This window comes from Nyctibius grandis, chromosome 8, assembly GCF_013368605.1.
Source record: "Nyctibius grandis isolate bNycGra1 chromosome 8, bNycGra1.pri, whole genome shotgun sequence".
In the NCBI taxonomy this organism is placed as follows: Eukaryota; Metazoa; Chordata; class Aves; order Nyctibiiformes; family Nyctibiidae; genus Nyctibius; species Nyctibius grandis.
In genome coordinates, this window is record NC_090665.1 from 47,822,731 (window position 1) to 47,839,886 (window position 17,156).

The 17,156-nt window shown below is 47.1% G+C and overlaps 1 protein-coding gene across 1 annotated transcript in view; it reads left to right on the plus strand.

Moving 5' to 3' along the window:
- The window catches only part of CACHD1 (cache domain containing 1), a 114,039-nt gene extending 97,677 nt beyond the window's left edge, over window positions 1-16,362 (plus strand). The window contains exons 17-27 of the mRNA XM_068406188.1: window positions 2,420-2,542; window positions 4,321-4,420; window positions 4,545-4,661; window positions 6,015-6,175; window positions 7,588-7,674; window positions 7,894-8,010; window positions 9,358-9,509; window positions 9,740-9,901; window positions 11,209-11,286; window positions 12,118-12,219; window positions 15,586-16,362. Of these exons, the coding sequence (XP_068262289.1) occupies window positions 2,420-2,542; window positions 4,321-4,420; window positions 4,545-4,661; window positions 6,015-6,175; window positions 7,588-7,674; window positions 7,894-8,010; window positions 9,358-9,509; window positions 9,740-9,901; window positions 11,209-11,286; window positions 12,118-12,219; window positions 15,586-15,824 (1,438 nt within the window). The 3' untranslated portion in view covers window positions 15,825-16,362. The remainder of the gene's footprint in view (window positions 1-2,419; window positions 2,543-4,320; window positions 4,421-4,544; window positions 4,662-6,014; window positions 6,176-7,587; window positions 7,675-7,893; window positions 8,011-9,357; window positions 9,510-9,739; window positions 9,902-11,208; window positions 11,287-12,117; window positions 12,220-15,585) is intronic.
- Window positions 16,363-17,156: the final 794 nt, after the last annotated feature.

A 17,156-nucleotide genomic window follows, 5' to 3' on the forward strand; every position in this document is an offset into this window, starting at 1 on the left:
CCTGGGTAAATATGACCTCTAAAGCTTATGGTCACATGTGGTTATAATCCCCAAAGAGGTCTTAAAAGACCAAAACGGAGGGGTGGGGGAGGAATGAGTAGAGTCAATGGGCACACTTGCATCAGCAACTGCTCTGGGGGTTTAAATAACAACATGAGTTTATCTGGAACTGACACCTCTCATTCCCATTTTGTGTATGTCTTCGTTTTTGGAGGCTAGGGATAGAAGATTCATGCAAGAAGTTATTTAATACGTTTATATATAATGTATTTATAAATCTACAAATGAGATGTGACTCCATCTTCACTGCACCTCTTGAAAAGCAAACAAACTTCAGTCAACAGAGTTGGTTTTATATGGATAGGAGGTTGCCAGCAGCCTTTACTTTGCGTAGCCCAGCTGTGCCGTTCAGTTGTATTCATCTTCTAAACATTTTTATTCCTGTCTTCAGAGATTAAATTATTTAGAAAAGTAAATTTTAAAAGGTTGCAAGTCAAAGGTGTCTCCCTTGTCATCATTTGGGGATGAGCTGATCATTTTGTGTCTCTATTATTATATTAGAAGGCTTTTGTTGCAGAACCTCAGGGCTCTGATGCCCAGACGATTTGTGCCTTAGTTTAAGTGCGTTTATTCAAGAGGTCTTGAGTATCTGGATGTTTCTCCTGAGGGGAAGGTGGGAATTTGCCAGGAGAGGAAGTTTTGGAAAAATAACAACATAAATAGAATATAATTTCTGTTGGGAGCTTTCAGCATCCAAATGGTCTCAGACGACTGTCAAGACTGTGCTTCTGCTAGGAGAGCTCTTGCTCTTGCTTCACTGATGGTGAGGAGAGTTAAAACGCTACGAATTAGCAAAAGTAGCACTTTTTTACCTTTATAGAGCTGTAAGAAAATACTTTTTCATCCATCAGCTTGAGATTGTTTTGTCAGTCTTTGATGTATCGGTTGCTAAGGCAACTGTGTATATTCCCAGAATCAGAATCACAGAATCAACCAGGTTGGAAGAGCCCTCTGGGATCATCGAGTCCAACCATTGCCCTGACACCACCATGGCAACTAGACCATGGCACTAAGTGCCATGTCCAGTCTTTTCTTAAACCCCTCCAGAGATGGTGACTCCACCACCTCCCTGGGCAGCCCCTTCCAATGGCTAATGACCCTTGCTGAGAAGAAATGCTTCCTAATGGCCAACCTGAACCTCCCCTGGCCAAGCTTGAGGCTGTGTCCTCTTGTCCTATCGCTGGTTGCCTGGGAGAAGAGGCCGACTCCCACTGCGCTACAACCTCCCTTCAGGTAGTTGTAGACTGCACTAAGGTCACCTCTGAGCCTCCTCTTCTCCAGGCTAAACACCCCCAGCTCCCTCAGCCGTTCCTCGGAGGTCAGACCCTCCAGACACTTCACCAGCTTGGTCGCCCTCCTCTGGACTCGCTCCAACACCTCAACATCTTTCTTGAAGTGCGGGGCCCAGAACTGGACCCAGGATTCAAGGTGCGGCCTCGCCAGTGCCGAGTACAGAGGGACGATCACTTCCCCAGACCGGCTGGCTACACTATTCCTACTAGAGGCCAGGATGCCATTGGCCTTCTTGGCCACCTGGGCACACTGCTGGCTCATGTTTAGCCGGCTGTCCATCAGCACCCCCAGGTCTCTTTCCGCCGGGCCGCTTTCTAACCACTCTTCCCCCAGCCTGTAGCGCTGCAGGGGGTTGTTGTGGCCCAAGTGTCAGACCCGGCACTTGTTCTTGTTGAACCTCATGCCGTTGGTCTCGGCCCATCTATCCAACCTGTCCAGATCTCTCTGTAGGGCCTTCCTACCCTCCAGCAGATCGACACTCCCACCCAGCTTGGTGTCATCTGCAAATTTACTGAGGGTGCACTCGATCCCTACGTCTAGATCATCTATAAAGATATTGAACAGCACCGGCCCCAGAACTGAGCCCTGGGGAACACCGCTAGTGACCGGCCGCCAGCTGGACTTTGCCCCATTCCCCACCACTCTCTGGGCTCGGCCATCCAGCCAGTTTTTAACCCATCGAAGAGTCCACCCATCCAAGCCCTGGGCAGCCAGTTTGTCCAGGAGGATGCTGTGGGAGACAGTGTCGAATGCCTTACTGAAGTCTAGACAGACGACATCCACACCACAGCCCTGCCCTCATCTACTAAGCGGTAGTACGAGGTACAATTTAAGTGGAGAGACACACTGTTACAACACTGTTCTGGCCGTTTACAGCTGCTGTAACTGTTCATTTAACCACAAGCAGGGTGGACTGAGCATCAGTGTGGAGGTGTGTGTTTCACCTGGTCATTTACATGCCAGGGCAGCCAGTCCACTCTTCAAGTAGAGCGCTGAGTAATTAAAATATTAATTATTAATACAGCTGTCAAAGCCTTTTTCCTTTTTTTGCCTCCCCTCTTTGCAGTGCACAGTTGTCTTCAGGACATTCGGTGGCAGTCATGGGCATTGACTTCACCCTCCGATACTTCTACAAAGTTCTCATGGACCTGCTGCCAGTTTGTAACCAAGACGGAGGAAACAAAATAAGGTGAGTTGTTCCTTCCAGGAAACAGATCTCTAAAGCCTTTTTTTTTCCCTTTAACCAGATGACCCAGAGGTACTTTCCAACTTAATTTATTCTAGGATTCTGCTACTTTCAATGTGTGTTCTCTGATTTCCACTAAAATTTGTGCTTGTTCTTCTCGTAAAGATTATGTGGACTTTTTTGTTATTCCAGATCAAACTGTCGTCAGCTGACTAAACAGTCTGCAGGAATACAAAAAGGGAGGATAACTGATTATTATTTTTTGGCTATATTTAGACTTCACTGAAATCCTGGGCAAAAAAAACATTATTACAAAACACACTTCCCATTCTTCTCTGTTTGTTTTCATTTTACCTATTTAGTTACTGTGAGCGTGTAATAATGATGTATTAACTCTAGTTATTTTAACTATGATTGTTAAAATATACTTTTATTATATTTTTCTCAGAAATACATAGCACAGCACTAGTCAGAAGTAGTCTGATTTCATCTGGAGTATCTAATTTTATTTAGACCTATGTGTAGCTTAATTGTTCCTCTTTCCATTACCCTTTGTTGCAAAATCACACTGGGGAAGACTCTGGTTTGGATCTGGAGTAACTTGATAACATGGTTTGGGCGTTGTTGTTTCTTTGTTTGTTTTTAAACCTTAAATTTGGGAAGGGAAGTGGTTTTCTGTCATCCTCCCAGTTCTTGTCTGGTTTGGTTTGGGTATTTTTTTATATATTTTATGGTGTATAAAAAAAATGCCAGGATTTCTGGTTTGGCATTTCTTCCCCCCCAGTTAAAAACTATTAATGATCACCCGGGTCAGACACTTTATTCTGTTCCTACATTCTACGGGAGACGCCGAAAACACGACGGGTTCAAACCTGGCAGCACTGGTTTCTAGACAGGGGCACAGATCCGACAGCGTGTCCCTGAGATTGCATGGGAAACTAATGGGAAGAGCTGAAAAGGGAGAGGAAAGGTTGGCAGGGCTGAGAGTGAACAGGAGTGATTTATCTCCCCGTTAAAATTGAATTCTAAAGCAGGAGGTCATTAAAGGAGAGTGTGAAATGTCTGTTTAATTAGTAACATAGTAGATTAATAAACTGTTCGAGCTTTCCAAGCTCATTATGCTTCATTTATTTCTGGGTCTCCCCCGATCAGACAAGACAACGCACTGATCAGTTTTCCTTTCTGTTTCTCATCGATTCCATTTTCAAGTCCTTGATCACAGAAACACAGAATCAATCAGGTTGGAAGAGCCCTCTGGGATCATTGAGTCCATCCATTGCCCTGACACCACCATGGCAACTAGACCAGGGCACTAAGTGCCATGGCCAGGCTTTTCTTAAACCCCTCCAGAGATGGTGACTCCAGCACCTCCCTGGGCAGCCCCTTCCAATGGCTAATGACCCTTGCTGAGAAGAAATGCTTCCTAATGGCCAACCTGAACCTCCCCTGGCCAAGCTTGAGGCTGTGTCCTCTTGTCCTATCGCTGGTTGCCTGGGAGAAGAGGCCAACTCCTACTCCACTACAACCTCCCTTCAGGTAGTTGTAGACTGCACTAAGGTTACCTCTGAGCCTCCTCTTCTCCAGGCTAAACACCCCCAGCTCCCTCAGCCGTTCCTCATAGGTTAGACCCTCCAGACCCTTCACCAGCTTGGTCACCAAATGGAAGCCTTTAAAAATTCTTTCTCTAGCTGTAGATTTAAGACCATGTTTTATTTCACTGTATTTCTCTAAAGCCCAAGGAGGTCTAACGGGAAGGTCTCGCTTTGTTTGTTTTGGGGCAGGTGCTTTATCATGGAGGACAGAGGGTACCTCGTGGCTCACCCCACCCTCATCGATCCCAAAGGACACGCACCGGTGGAGCAGCAGCACATTACGCACAAGGTCTGGCTCCTTTTTTCTTGCTTTATTCATCACTTTTCTAACGTCTGAGGGGATGAGGACTGTAGAGAAGCTGCTATTTTGTGTCTGATTTCAAAGGCATAAAATCCTCTGCTTTTTCACTTAGGAGCCTTTGGTAGCAAACGACATTCTGAACCACCCAAACTTCGTCAAGAAAAACCTCTGCAACAGCTTCAGCGACAGAACAGTTCAGCGGTTTTATAAATTTAACACCAGCTTAGTGGTAAGTGTGTTTTTCTGTTTTATTTTGCTTTTGAATGTACTTTGGTTGGGTTGGGTTTCTTTTGGTGGAGGCGCAGATCCTTGCCAGGATCAGCAGCCGGGGCTGGAAGCCAGCCTGCCGGGTGGGTTGGCCTCTGCTCACCCTCTCCAAACACAACACCAGCGATCTGGGCTCGGCGGGGAGTCAGTTGACACACAAGGGATTGTGGATGTGATCGCTGGCCAGCTGTGGTTGATGTCTGCAAAGCTCATCCAGCACCATGAAGATAAGTTCTCGGTTGCTGGGTGAGGCGTTTCCAGTAGTAGTTGGGATTTTTTGCTTTGGGCTTCCATCTCTGACCAGTGTCACGTCCTCCTGTGACACTGCTAGTAAAGGTCACTAATATCTTTTAGCCAGGTGACCAAATAAATGCATTTACTGATGCTAATTGCAGAGTGAAACTGCAGCCTTTGGAGATGTGAATGCTCTGCAGTCCCCGTGGGTCATCCATGATCTTCCTCTTGTGCTGAGAGGTCTAAGCCAGGGGCTGTCATCTCGCTGGGCCACGAATGCCACGTGCAGTGCCACAGAGCCACCCTGGCAAGATCACTGCAGAATTATTCAAAAGCTGTTAAGCTCTGTGGGAGAAGCTGCTCTTTGAATAATACTTTTCAATTATTACTGGGAGGAGAAGGTGGGAAATGACTGTCAAAAATACTTGAAAGTTATGTCAGAGTTTGTTGATTTATGTCAGTTAGGCTTAAACATTTTCCCCACACTTGAAATGCAAAATAGAAAGTGTATTACTGCAAAGGAAATTGTGTGGGACAGAGGAAAAAGGGAGGGTTGTGCCATGCAAATAGGACTCGGGAATGAGTCTCCTACCAAACAGATCGCAGCTGTACGGTGCTGTGGGGTATTTTTTTATAGCACATGTGCCAGGAAGTTTTCAACAAGTCGTGATGGTGCCTCCCATCAGAGCAGAGCCTCTTTGCAGGGTCACCCATGGCCAGCCCAGTGGGGACGGGTCGGTGAGCGATGCGATGGGGTGAAACGTAACCTGCTGTCGGCAGGGTATCGGACTCAGCGCTGCTGCCACGTCTCGTAATGTTTACAAGCTACGTGTATTTTTTCTATCTTCAGCAAAGTCTTTCCACCCAGCAGTAGCTTGGAAGCAAAATTCAACAGGTTGATGAACAATTTTGTAAGGCTCTTATTTGTGAAGGTGGCACTCGCACACATTTGTGTTCCCTCAGCTCTGTAGGTTTCCTTGGAAGGAGGCAAGTCTTTAGCTCCCTAAAAACCAGAGTTACACCATAACTTGCTACACCGTTACTCGCTACACCATTAACACTACTTCTTTTTCTTTCCTAGGGTGATCTGACAAACCTTGTGCACGGCAGTCACTGCTCCAAGTACAGGCTGACGAGAATCCCAGGCACCAACGCCTTCGTGGGAATCGTCAACGAGACCTGCGATTCACTCGCCTTCTGTGCCTGCAGTATGGTGGACAGGCTCTGCCTCAACTGCCACAGGTGGGCAGGGCTGGGCCAGGCACTGACTTCTTCCCTCCTTCTTGAGTCAAGGTTTAGAAAACTTTTGAAACTTTTTAGGATAGTGAGACCCTGGCCCAGGTTGCCCAGAGAAGCTGTGGCTGCCCCCTCCCTGGCAGTGTTCAAGGCCAGGTTGGATGGGGCTTGGAGCAGCCTGGTCTGGTGGAAGGTGTCCCTGCCCGTGGCAGGGGGTTGGAACAAGATGATCTTTAAGGTCCCTTCCAACCCAAACCATTCTCTGATTCCATGATAAAATCACATTTATTTTATAAGCCAAGTGAAAACAGGCAGTGCAAAACTGAAGTGAAAACAGAATAGTTGCTTTGCCTGTGCTGTTTGTAAGGGGCACGGTGTCTGAGCAAACCTCTAATCCTTTGCCACAATGTCAGTGTATTAAAACACTGGGGAGTCTGTTCTTGTCTTGTTTGTGCACTTTGGGTAGATAATGTCAAAGACTGACTGATTCAGCGCTACAGGCTGGGAGAAGAGTGGTTAGAAAGCGGCCCGGCGGAATGAGACCTGGGGGTGCTGATCCACAGCCGGCTAAACATGAGCCAGCAGTGTGCCCAGGTGGCCAAGAAGGCCAATGGCATCCTGGCCTCTAGTAGGAATAGTGTAGCCAGCCGGTCTGGGGAAGGGATTGTCCCTCTGTACTCGGCACTGGTGAGGCTGCACCTTGAGTACTGTGTCCAGTTCTGGGCCCCGCACTTCAAGAAAGATGTTGAGGTGTTGGAGCGAGTCCAGAGGAGGGCGACCAAGCTGGGGAAGGGTCTGGAGGGTCTGACCTCTGAGGAACGGCTGAGGGAGCTGGGGGTGTTTAGCCTGGAGAAGAGGAGGCTCAGAGGTGACCTTAGTGCAGTCTACAACTACCTGAAGGGAGGTTGTAGTGCAGTGGGAGTCAGCCTCTTCTCCCAGGCAACTAGCGATAGGACAAGAGGACACAGCCTCAAGCTTGGCCAGGGGAGGTTCAGGTTGGACATTAGGAAGCATTTCTTCTCAGCAAGGGTCATTAGCCATTGGAAGGGGCTGCCCAGGGAGGTGGTGGAGTCACCATCTCTGGAGGCGTTTAAGAAAAGCCTGGACATGGCACTTAGTGCCCTGGTCTAGTTGACATGGTAGTGTCAGGGCAACGGTTGGACTCGATGATCCCAGAGGGCTCTTCCAACCTGGTTGATTCTGTGATCCTGTGGGTGGGTAACAGATGAGAGAGGCTCCATTAACACATTGCCCTCAGCCCCAGTGCAGAATGGGGGCAATCCCTGTGTTCTGGGGGAAGGAGGAGGGTTACTGAACAGCCCTCTCCATGGTGAACCGCCGCTGCGCAGCTGCACCGTGGGGTTGGAATCGGGGTGTAACATCTGATGGGGTTTTTGGTGTGTTTTCTGCCCCTGAAGGATGGAACAGAACGAGTGCGAGTGCCCTTGCGAATGCCCTCTGGAGGTAAACGAATGCACCGGCAACCTCACGAACGCCGAAAGCAGGTGAGAACGACGCTCTGCTAACGGAACAGCGTGTGACAGAAGTAAATTAACAAAATTAATTGTTTGTTCTTGCTGACTTACAGATGTCAGCAGGATAAACTAGGTGGTATTTTTAGTATAATTAAGCAGATGATATGTAATATGTAAAAATGATGTTTTTCATTGATTATGTTTTGACTGTTTCTTATAAATAAGGCTTTACTTTTTGCCCCACTATAGGAATCCGAGTTGTGAAGTTCACCAGGAGCCAATGACTTTCACAGCCATCGATCCGAGCCTACAGGACGCCCTCCCGCAGTGCATTAACACTCAGTGCAACCAGAGAACAGAGAGCGGGTAAAGTGGTGTTCCCCGTCCCTCAGAATATACCGTGGTCTTGAAATAATTAAGTGAAAATAGCTCTGCCTTACACGGTTTAGAGAAAAAATAGAGAAGGAAAAAATGTCTGATGCCAGCATGACATAGTATAGCACACACCAGTGATGACATTGTGCTCCAGTGCAGAAACAAGACCCCAGTACTCCTGTTTGAGTCACGTAACACCATTAATAGCAAACCAGTGGCTTCCCCGTCACACTGGGTGACTCTGGGAACTGAAGGCTGTGCAAGTGGAATGATCTGCGGTTGGAAGGACAACCAATTCTTCCTTTTAGCAAAATCACAGACTCAGTCAGGTTGGAAGAGCCCTCTGGGATCATCGAGTCCAACCATTGCCCTGACACCACCATGGCAACTAGACCAGGGCACAAAGTGCCATGTCCAGTCTTGTCTTAAACACATAAAAGACTGGATAAAATGGATAGTGCTGCTGTGTTTGTCTTCTGGAGGAATGTGTGGACTAAAGTGTTCACAGAAAGTAGGCTGAGATGGTAGCTGCCTGTCAGCTTAGGTTCCTGCTTCTCTGTTCTCCTGGCATTACATAGAGAAGCTTGAGGACTTACTTATTTTTTGCTAGTTATGAGCAGTCTCCAGGGAGCTGAGATTGCTTAGGACATATCGTGCTCTGACCAGCCTTTCCAAATCCTTTCTTCCATCTTCCAAAGGATTGCAGACAAAGGGTGGAACTGCAGTCAGACTCCACCATGCTGAGAAATGTCTCACTGGAGGAGTTACAAGTAGGAAGTTCTCCCTTTGCTCAGGCTGAGTGACGGAGCAGAAAACCAAAGCAAACAGGCTGGGAAGATGCACGCTGAAGATGCAGCTTCCCTGTCTAACTTCCTGTGTGGTACTTGAGCGTTTTAATGAGGAGTTTCTTGTGGCCAAACAGAATGACAGAATCAGTCAGGTTGGAAGAGCCCTCTGGGATCAGCGAGTCCAACCATTGCCCTGACACCACCATGGCAACTAGACCAGGGCACTAAGTGCCATGTCCAGTCTTGTCTTAAACCCCTCCAGAGATGGTGACTCCACCACCTCCCTGGGCAGCCCCTTCCAATGGCTAATGACCCTTGCTGAGAAGAAATGCTTCCTAACGTCCAACCTGAACCTCCCCTGGCCAAGCTTGAGGCTGTGTCCTCTTGTCCTATCACTAGTTGCCTGGGAGAAGAGGCCGACTCCCGGTATGTGAGCGTTTACAGATGATTTTGGCCTCCCTCTGTCTATTCTAAAATAGAGTGAGCTATGCCAAGTGAGAAGTGTCGAACTTGAAAGTAAACATGGTCTCCTTTCGGTTTGAATTTTCAGGGATTGCTTCGGTGTGTTGGACTGCGAGTGGTGTATGGTGGACAGCGATGGGAAGACCCACCTGGATAAGTCCTATTGTGCCCCTCAGAAGGAATGCTTCGGCGGCATTGTGGGAGCAAAGAGCCCCTACGTGGATGACTTGGGAGCAATAGGTAACTCTGCCTTGCTGAACTGATGCTGCATTTAACTGCATTTAATGGGCATTTTCAGTGTCAGAGCAAGCTTCACCCAACACCTTTATCTTTTATGCAAGTGGTAAATTAGCATAAATACTGCACCTAGAAAGCCTTCAAGATCTTCTCTGATCTTCAGAGATGTTGATTCAAACCTTTCTGCAAAGCATTTATGGTTTTTTTCTTCTGTTTTGTCTGTTTTGATTTAGGAGATGAGGTGATCACTCTGAACATGATCAAAAGCGCACCGGTCGGCCCAGTGGCTGGAGGCATTATGGGCTGCATCATGGTGCTTGTCCTAGCAGTCTACGCGTATCGCCACCAGATACATCGGAGGAGTCACCAGCACATGTCACCTTTGGCTGCCCAGGGTGAGCTGATAACTCTTGAGAGAGAAATAGTAGGGTGGGAATTAAAACCAAACCAAGCCCAAACCAAAACAAACCCACAAAACCAACCAACAAAAAAAAAAAAGCCAAAACCTCTTTCCTTGGTTTTATTTCAGTGCTTCACCCCGTTTTATTTCCCTTTTGCCAACCCTCCTAAAAGTGAAGTCTCGTCCAGGGTGCTGGTGTGTTGCTGCCCTCTCCAGGGTGCAGTCAGACCTGCTGCTGCTCGAGGACAGCCTGCCCAAAAACCTCATCAGGAAGCTGCAGTTAAGCTTATTCCAGAGCTGAAAGGCTAAGCCCAGCTTGACAGCTTTCTGGACCTTGTCCTAGCACCCCGATCGCCGATGTTTCTGTCTGCACAGGAGTGCTGCTTTGGGGAGCATTACAGTTTTCACACCCTTTCTCCCTGGGCTGTTTGGGATGTGTCTTTTTGCACTTGTGCTCCCTGCTCCTGGTCCGTGTGATGCTCGTGGGATATCTGTCCATAGATAGATAAAGCCACTGAAGTCTGAGAGACAAAACTGTGCTTGGCAGAAAGGATACTGGTAGGAATATACAGAGGTGAGATGTGTGATCAGGGCTAATTATCTCCATCTTTTATTATACCCCAGCTCTGTTTTGAATCAGTTCACTTTCTTCAGAACTTTAAAGCCCGTTCCTGTCCGGGATGTGGGGTGTATCATTGTCACAGAATCACAGAATCAATGAGGTTGGAAGAGCCCTCTGGGATCAGCGAGTCCAACCATTGCCCTCACACCACCATGTCAACTAGACCAGGGCACTAAGTGCCATGTCCAGGCTTTTCTTAAACCCCTCCAGAGATGGTGACTCCACCACCTCCCTGGGCAGCCCCTTCCAATGGCTAATGACCCTTGCTGAGAAGAAATGCTTCCTGATGTCCAACCTGACCCTCCCCTGGCGAAGCTCGAGGCTGTGTCCTGTTGTCCTATCGCTAGTTGCCTGGGAGAAGAGGCCAACTCCCACTTCACTACAACCTCCTTCAGGTAGTTGTAGACTGCACTAAGGTCACCTCTGAGCCTCCTCTTCTCCAGGCTAAACACCCCCAGCTCCCTCAGCTGTTCCTCGTAGGTCAGACCCTCCAGACCCTTCAGCAGCTTGGTCGCTCTAGTATCCCCAGCCCTGTCTGTCTTGGAAAAAGAGCACACCAAGCTCAGACTGCGTTTCTTCACACAGTAACACAAAGTGCTCCCGCTGTATTACCAGGGTGACAGCCGTTAGTAAGATGATCCAAAATTTTTCTCTTAACAGTTGCATTTTTCTGTGTGTAGAAATGTCAGTGCGAATGTCGAACCTGGAAAATGATAGGGATGAGAGAGACGATGACAGCCATGAAGACAGAGGAATCAGTAAGTACCAAATCACTTTGCTGTAAAAAAATCTTAGATTAAATGAGCTATTTGTTTTCTTAATATGCTAAATTAAAAATACATGAGGACGCGCTGTGCTGATTAGAAAATGACAGAACAATGTTTGAACTTAAACTGTAACTTCCAGTGCACCTTTTGTCTCATGCTAAAAAATTACATTTTTTACTTTTAAAAGACAAGTCTCGATGATGTGTGGGAGGAGGTTTACCTCTTCCAACCCCCCCATCACGACCACTTCCAGAAATAGCTCAAAAATTGTGATTGTGACAGCACAGGGTATGGAAAACTCCTCCCTTTGCTCAGCCTTGGAAGGGGAGGCCAAGCCTGGCACGTACATTCAACAAACATTGACTGGGGATGCGTGTCAGACCAGATCCCTGTCTCTGGGCCCTCACTGAAACAGAACTAAAACAATACCCGAGATTTGAAACTCTTGTCAGCACTCAAAGACTGAAAAATAAGCGTATCTGAGTTTCACGGCTTGCATCTACTGCTTCTCCAAGTCCCTTTTAGTTCCAGTTCGAGTTGGCTTTCAGGGTTCCCACAGGTCCTTTAGCATTGACACAGTAATTCTCTAACTTGTATTAATCCAAGCAGGTGAAGTAAATGAGTTTGAATGGATCTTGATCTATTCCACATTTAAACACTGTCTCTTTCCTCCTACTCCTCTGTCATCTGACAGTAGTCTTAAAAGAAGTAGTATTTGAGAAGAATTCATTTGCACAAAGCCTGTTCCCCTGTTTGTACCGCTGATTTAATTCAGTAGAAGCACTTTCTTTAAAACCAGTTCTGTTTCTTTTTCTCCCCCAGTTAGTAACACTCGATTTATAGCAGCGGTGATAGAGCGGCACGCCCACAGCCCCGAACGCAGACGCCGGTACTGGGGGCGATCGGGAACGGAGAGCGACCACGGTAAGACCTTGAATCACTGCCCTGGGCCCACGTTAATCACAGAATCACAGAATCAATCAGGTTGGAAGAGCCCTCTGGGATCATCGAGTCCAACCATTGCCCTGACACCACCATGGCAACTAGACCAGGGCACTAAGTGCCATGTCCAGTCTGTTCTTAAACCCCTCCAGAGATGGTGACTCCACCACCTCCCTGGGCAGCCCCTTCCAATGGCTAATGACCCTTGCTGAGAAGAAATGCTTCCTAATGTCTAACCTGAACCTCCCCTGGCGAAGCTTGAGGCTGTGTCCTCTTGTAGTGGTTACTCCGTTTCCTTCTGATGTCTGGCGTGTGGCTGATAAGGCAGCCAAAAAACCAAAACAAAAAACCTTTGCACCTTATTGCTTCCCAGTTAAACAGTTCTGACACCCTTCAGCAGATGATGCTGTCCAGCGAGGGAGCTGGTTTTGTCAGAGCGGACGTAGAGCAGCAGCTAAAGGCCACGCTCTCCCTGGTTGGGCTCTTCCAGCTTCGCTGGGTGACGCGAGCTCAGGCTGACAGAAATGGGACTACATGTACCACACTCTTTTTCCACCGCCCCCCTGAACAGCCTAGATGTTCAGTTGAGATGATGGACCTCTCCTACTTAACAAGAGAAAGGAAATCCCTTGCAGTGAGGTCAGCATCTCTACTGCTCTTTGCCATGACGTGCACATCCTTCCTAAAATTGTAGCAGCACGTGCTGGACACCTGCATTTGCTGGGTAACGTAAGCATGGATGGAGACCCACGAGTCAGGTGCCTCCTCAGCCTTTCTGTTGCACGTTCATACCATCACCGCAGAGGACATCTTATGTCACCTTTAAGCAAATAGTGATCTACATTAATTAAGTACATATATAGCAACAGAGGGTATTCAGCCATGTGTGTCTGCCCCCCAAACACTTCAACCCTGTTTAGTTTCAGGGAATTTTGACAAGTCTCTCATGCCCTGAGACTAAGGCATCTTAAATCTTGGAAGCTGTTAGAAGGGTGTAATGCTGTTGACTCATGAGGAAGCTTAATCTAAGTTAAGAGGAGGGTTAGACAAGGCAGTCTGGCACAGATGTCGGCTCTAGCTGCCGTGCGTGTTACAGCAGACCTGGTCTGAGACGGCGGTTGCACTAATGGAATTGCTGAGGGACAGGAAAGCTGAAGGCCAAAGCCTTGGAACGTGGATAAACAGATGTCTGAGAGACAATCTTGCTCTAAGAGGAATTACTCTGGCTTTGGGGCCAGATTACCTGGGCTGAGGCAGATTTGCTAGACTGATGCTCGTTCTGCTCCATTTCTTGTAGTCCTAGCAAATCCTTCCCATCTTTCTAGTCCACACGGCAGGGCTCGCAGGGTGACTGTCTACCTGTTTCTGAAGGGAGCGCTTCTGGGTTTAGTTTCTGTAATTCCATCTTCTTCCAAGGGCTGTCCAGTCGTCTTCCCCAGTTCCTCTCTGCCAGTCAGAAACCATGACTCAGACCATGGGAAACGATGGCCAGCTTTGGGTACCGAGCCTGATATTTTTAACACACTTCTTTGAGGTGTCTCAAGCTGAAAACCTGACTGAGGTGCTCAGAAGCACTGGTGGGTTTTCAGCTCTTAGCCAAATTTTTCTGAGAAGGATTATTTTTCTCATTAAAGCAAGACCTTTTTAATTTTAAATTTTGTTGGTGTTTTTAGAATCATAGAATCACAGAATGGTTTGGGTTGAAGGGACCTTAAAGACCATCTAGTTCCACCCCCCCTGCCACAGGCAGGGACACCTTCCCCCAGACCAGGTTGCTCCAAGCCCCATCCAACCTGGCCTTGAACACTGCCAGGGAGGGGGCAGCCACAGCTTCTCTGGGCAACCTGGGCCAGGGTCTCACCACCTTCACAGGAAAGAATTTCTTCCTCAGATCTCATCTAAATCTCCCCTCTTTCTGTTTAAAACCATTCCCCCTCGTCCTGTCACTCCATGCCCTTGTAAAAAGTCCCTCTCCCGCTTTCCTGTAGCCCCTTCAGGTGCTGGAAGGTGCTGGAAGGTCTCCCCGGAGCCTTCTCTTCTCCAGGCTGAACAGCCCCAGCTCTCTCAGCCTGTCTCCATAGCAGAGGGGCTCCAGCCCTCTGAGCATCTTCGTGTCCTCCTCTGGACTCGCTCCAGCAGCTCCACGTCCTTACGTTGGGGGCCCCAGAGCTGAACACAGCTTTTGCATTTAGAAATGAGGTGGTTTTGTTTGTGCTGCAAACTGGTTTTGAGGGGTAACAACTGGTTTCAGTGGTAAATCCAAATCTCATGGTAACCACTAGCACCTGCTTCAAAGGAAGGGACAGAAAATCTCCAAGGGATGTTACAAGACACTGAGAAAGCACGATCTTGTCTCGCAAGGGTTAGCGGTTAGCTGGCTTTCTAGTGACATCATTTCCTAGGCTATCCCAGGGAATGCCATGTCTCATTACTCCATGAGTAAGACGGCTGATCTGGGTTTTTTAACTTCTCAGACTCCAGTAGCAGATACTTGAGCCAAAGGAGAACCTCGCATTAACCGCACCGTGCACGTGCCTGGCTGGAAGAGTCAGTGCTCTTTGGCTTAACGGACCTGCCGTGTGAAACGCTTCCATGGGGGTTCAGTAGATTTCTTGAACTCTGTGGAAAGCTTCACCAGCATTAAAAACATCTGCTGGGGTTTTGCAAATAGAGCCTCGCAGGTGAGAAGCGCTCTCTTCCTTTTCAAAATATAATCCTGGGATTATACAGCAGGATGATGTGAAGAAGTTTGGCTGCTTCCAGATACGGTAGCTGGTGATCCTAGGAGAGATGGAGTTTGAGAGGAATAGAGGTAACGGTGGTGGGTCCCACCTATTGCTTGTCTGTTGATAAAAATCCACTTAATTGCTTCAAAGATACCACCCTAAAAAATGCTGGTTTGTTTTGGTTTAAAATCAGCGCTAGAAATTCTACCCTAACAAACTGTTGAATGTGTGATTGTTTTTTACTCTTTGGGGTGGTACAGACCGTGGGTCCCCAAAGGTTGTAAACAAAGACAGTGACAGGGAAAGGGATCCATTACGAGCTTACAGGAGAGGATGGTTTTCTTTGTTTTATTTTTTTTTTCTTTTTCTATTAATTAAAGATGTTCTTTTTATATTAATTAAAGTGTCCCTGCCTGTGGCAGGGGGGTTGGAACTAGATGATCTTTAAGGTCCCTTCCAACCCAAACCATTCTGTGATACGATTCTATGGAAATTAATTGTTTTATGCTCTATAAAGCACTGACTGTGTCTGATCACAAAGGGTGCAGCAGTCATCAGCGCTGTGGAACATTGACCTTTTAGTCTCGCTTTTAATTCTTCATCCTGCTGATTTATTTTCTAGGCTACAGCACCATGAGTCCTCAGGAAGACAGCGAAAACCCTCCATGCAACAACGACCCGTTGTCGGCTGGCGTTGATGTTGGAAACCACGACGAAGACTTAGACCTGGACACGCCACCCCAAACGGCCGCCCTGCTGAGTCACAAGTTTCACCACTACCGGTTGCACCACCCAACTCTCCACCACAGCCACCACTTACAGGCTGCAGTCACGGTACACACTGTGGATGCAGAATGCTAATGAACAACGACAAAAGAAACGTTAACGAGCCAACGATGATCCACGCGGCTACGGGCAGCTTTGTGCTTTTCACCAGGAACGAGGTCACTGACTAACTGTTGGGCATAAAGGCTTTACGTTTTTATAGCTGTAAGGTTGGCTCTGAAATGGAAGGGAGACGGGAGTGATGGATGGACCTGCCATAACGTTTAACAAAACGGAGCAGGAGGCACGTCAGACCTCCGAAAACAGGGACGCAAGTTTATACAGCAGCCGAAGCTTTGGAAGCCCTGTTCTGCTGAGCCAAGAGCGAGCTTAAAAGAGCCAGAGACGATTTGGTTTCCTTAACTGGAAGAGCAGAAATCCGTGCAGCTGAGGACTAAAAAAGTGCCAGACGGAGGCGGGGGGAGCTGAAGGCTGTTGGTTTCTGTGCGGGTTGTTTCGCGCGTAGAAAGTTCCCTGCCCCGCCGATGGCTGTGTGGACCCCGGGACAATGCATCTCCAGATTTTTAAGTAAAGGATTATTTTTCTACTATTTATTGAACTTGAAACTTTGGGGGGGAGGGAGGGGAGAAAACGTGTTAGCAATTCTCCACAACTACCACATATATTCTGTGCTGGTGAAGTGGTTCTTCTGAGGAAGACATCTGTTTCTGATTAGCTGATATTCATCCACTGCCCCGCTCTGCAAAAGGGAAAATGAAGAAGTCCTTTCTGACGTGTTTACATTACGAATGCTTTCTTTTCCCCAATTGTTTCCTGTAAATATTCCAACCTGATTTATATTACAGCATTTTCTTCCTATTTGCAGAGGAGAAATCCTGTACTCCGTTACTAAAATTCGGAGAATTCTGCCCATAAACCTCTCCATCTTTACCTCTTCGACCATCCTTAAAGGTTTCCTGTGTGGAAGTAATAAAGAATTTATTTAGCATTAGTTACCAGGGAATTCCAAATGAAATCTGTGCCATTCTTCTGTTTCCTTAAGACACTGTCGAGCTCAGAAGTAGGGATTAAACCAGTGTTTTGTAAAAGTTGGGTTACTGTGGAAGTTATCTTTCTGAAATCATAATTTTAAGCTGCTGCTGTTTGTCTGGAATTTAACATTGCTTGATAATTCAAACAAAGATTAATCAATGTGTCCACAACACAGGGCATCGTAATTATAAATTAGTTTTAAACCACAGTGTTGTATTTTAGATTCACAATTTTGTGATTACAAGGATATAAAAACTTTCTTGCACTGTGCATATGATAAACATCCATTTATATGTAGGTTTTTTTAAAAAAATCACTTGTTTTAATTAATATGGTACTTAATACTGTATTATGTAAAAAATTGGTTCTTAAACA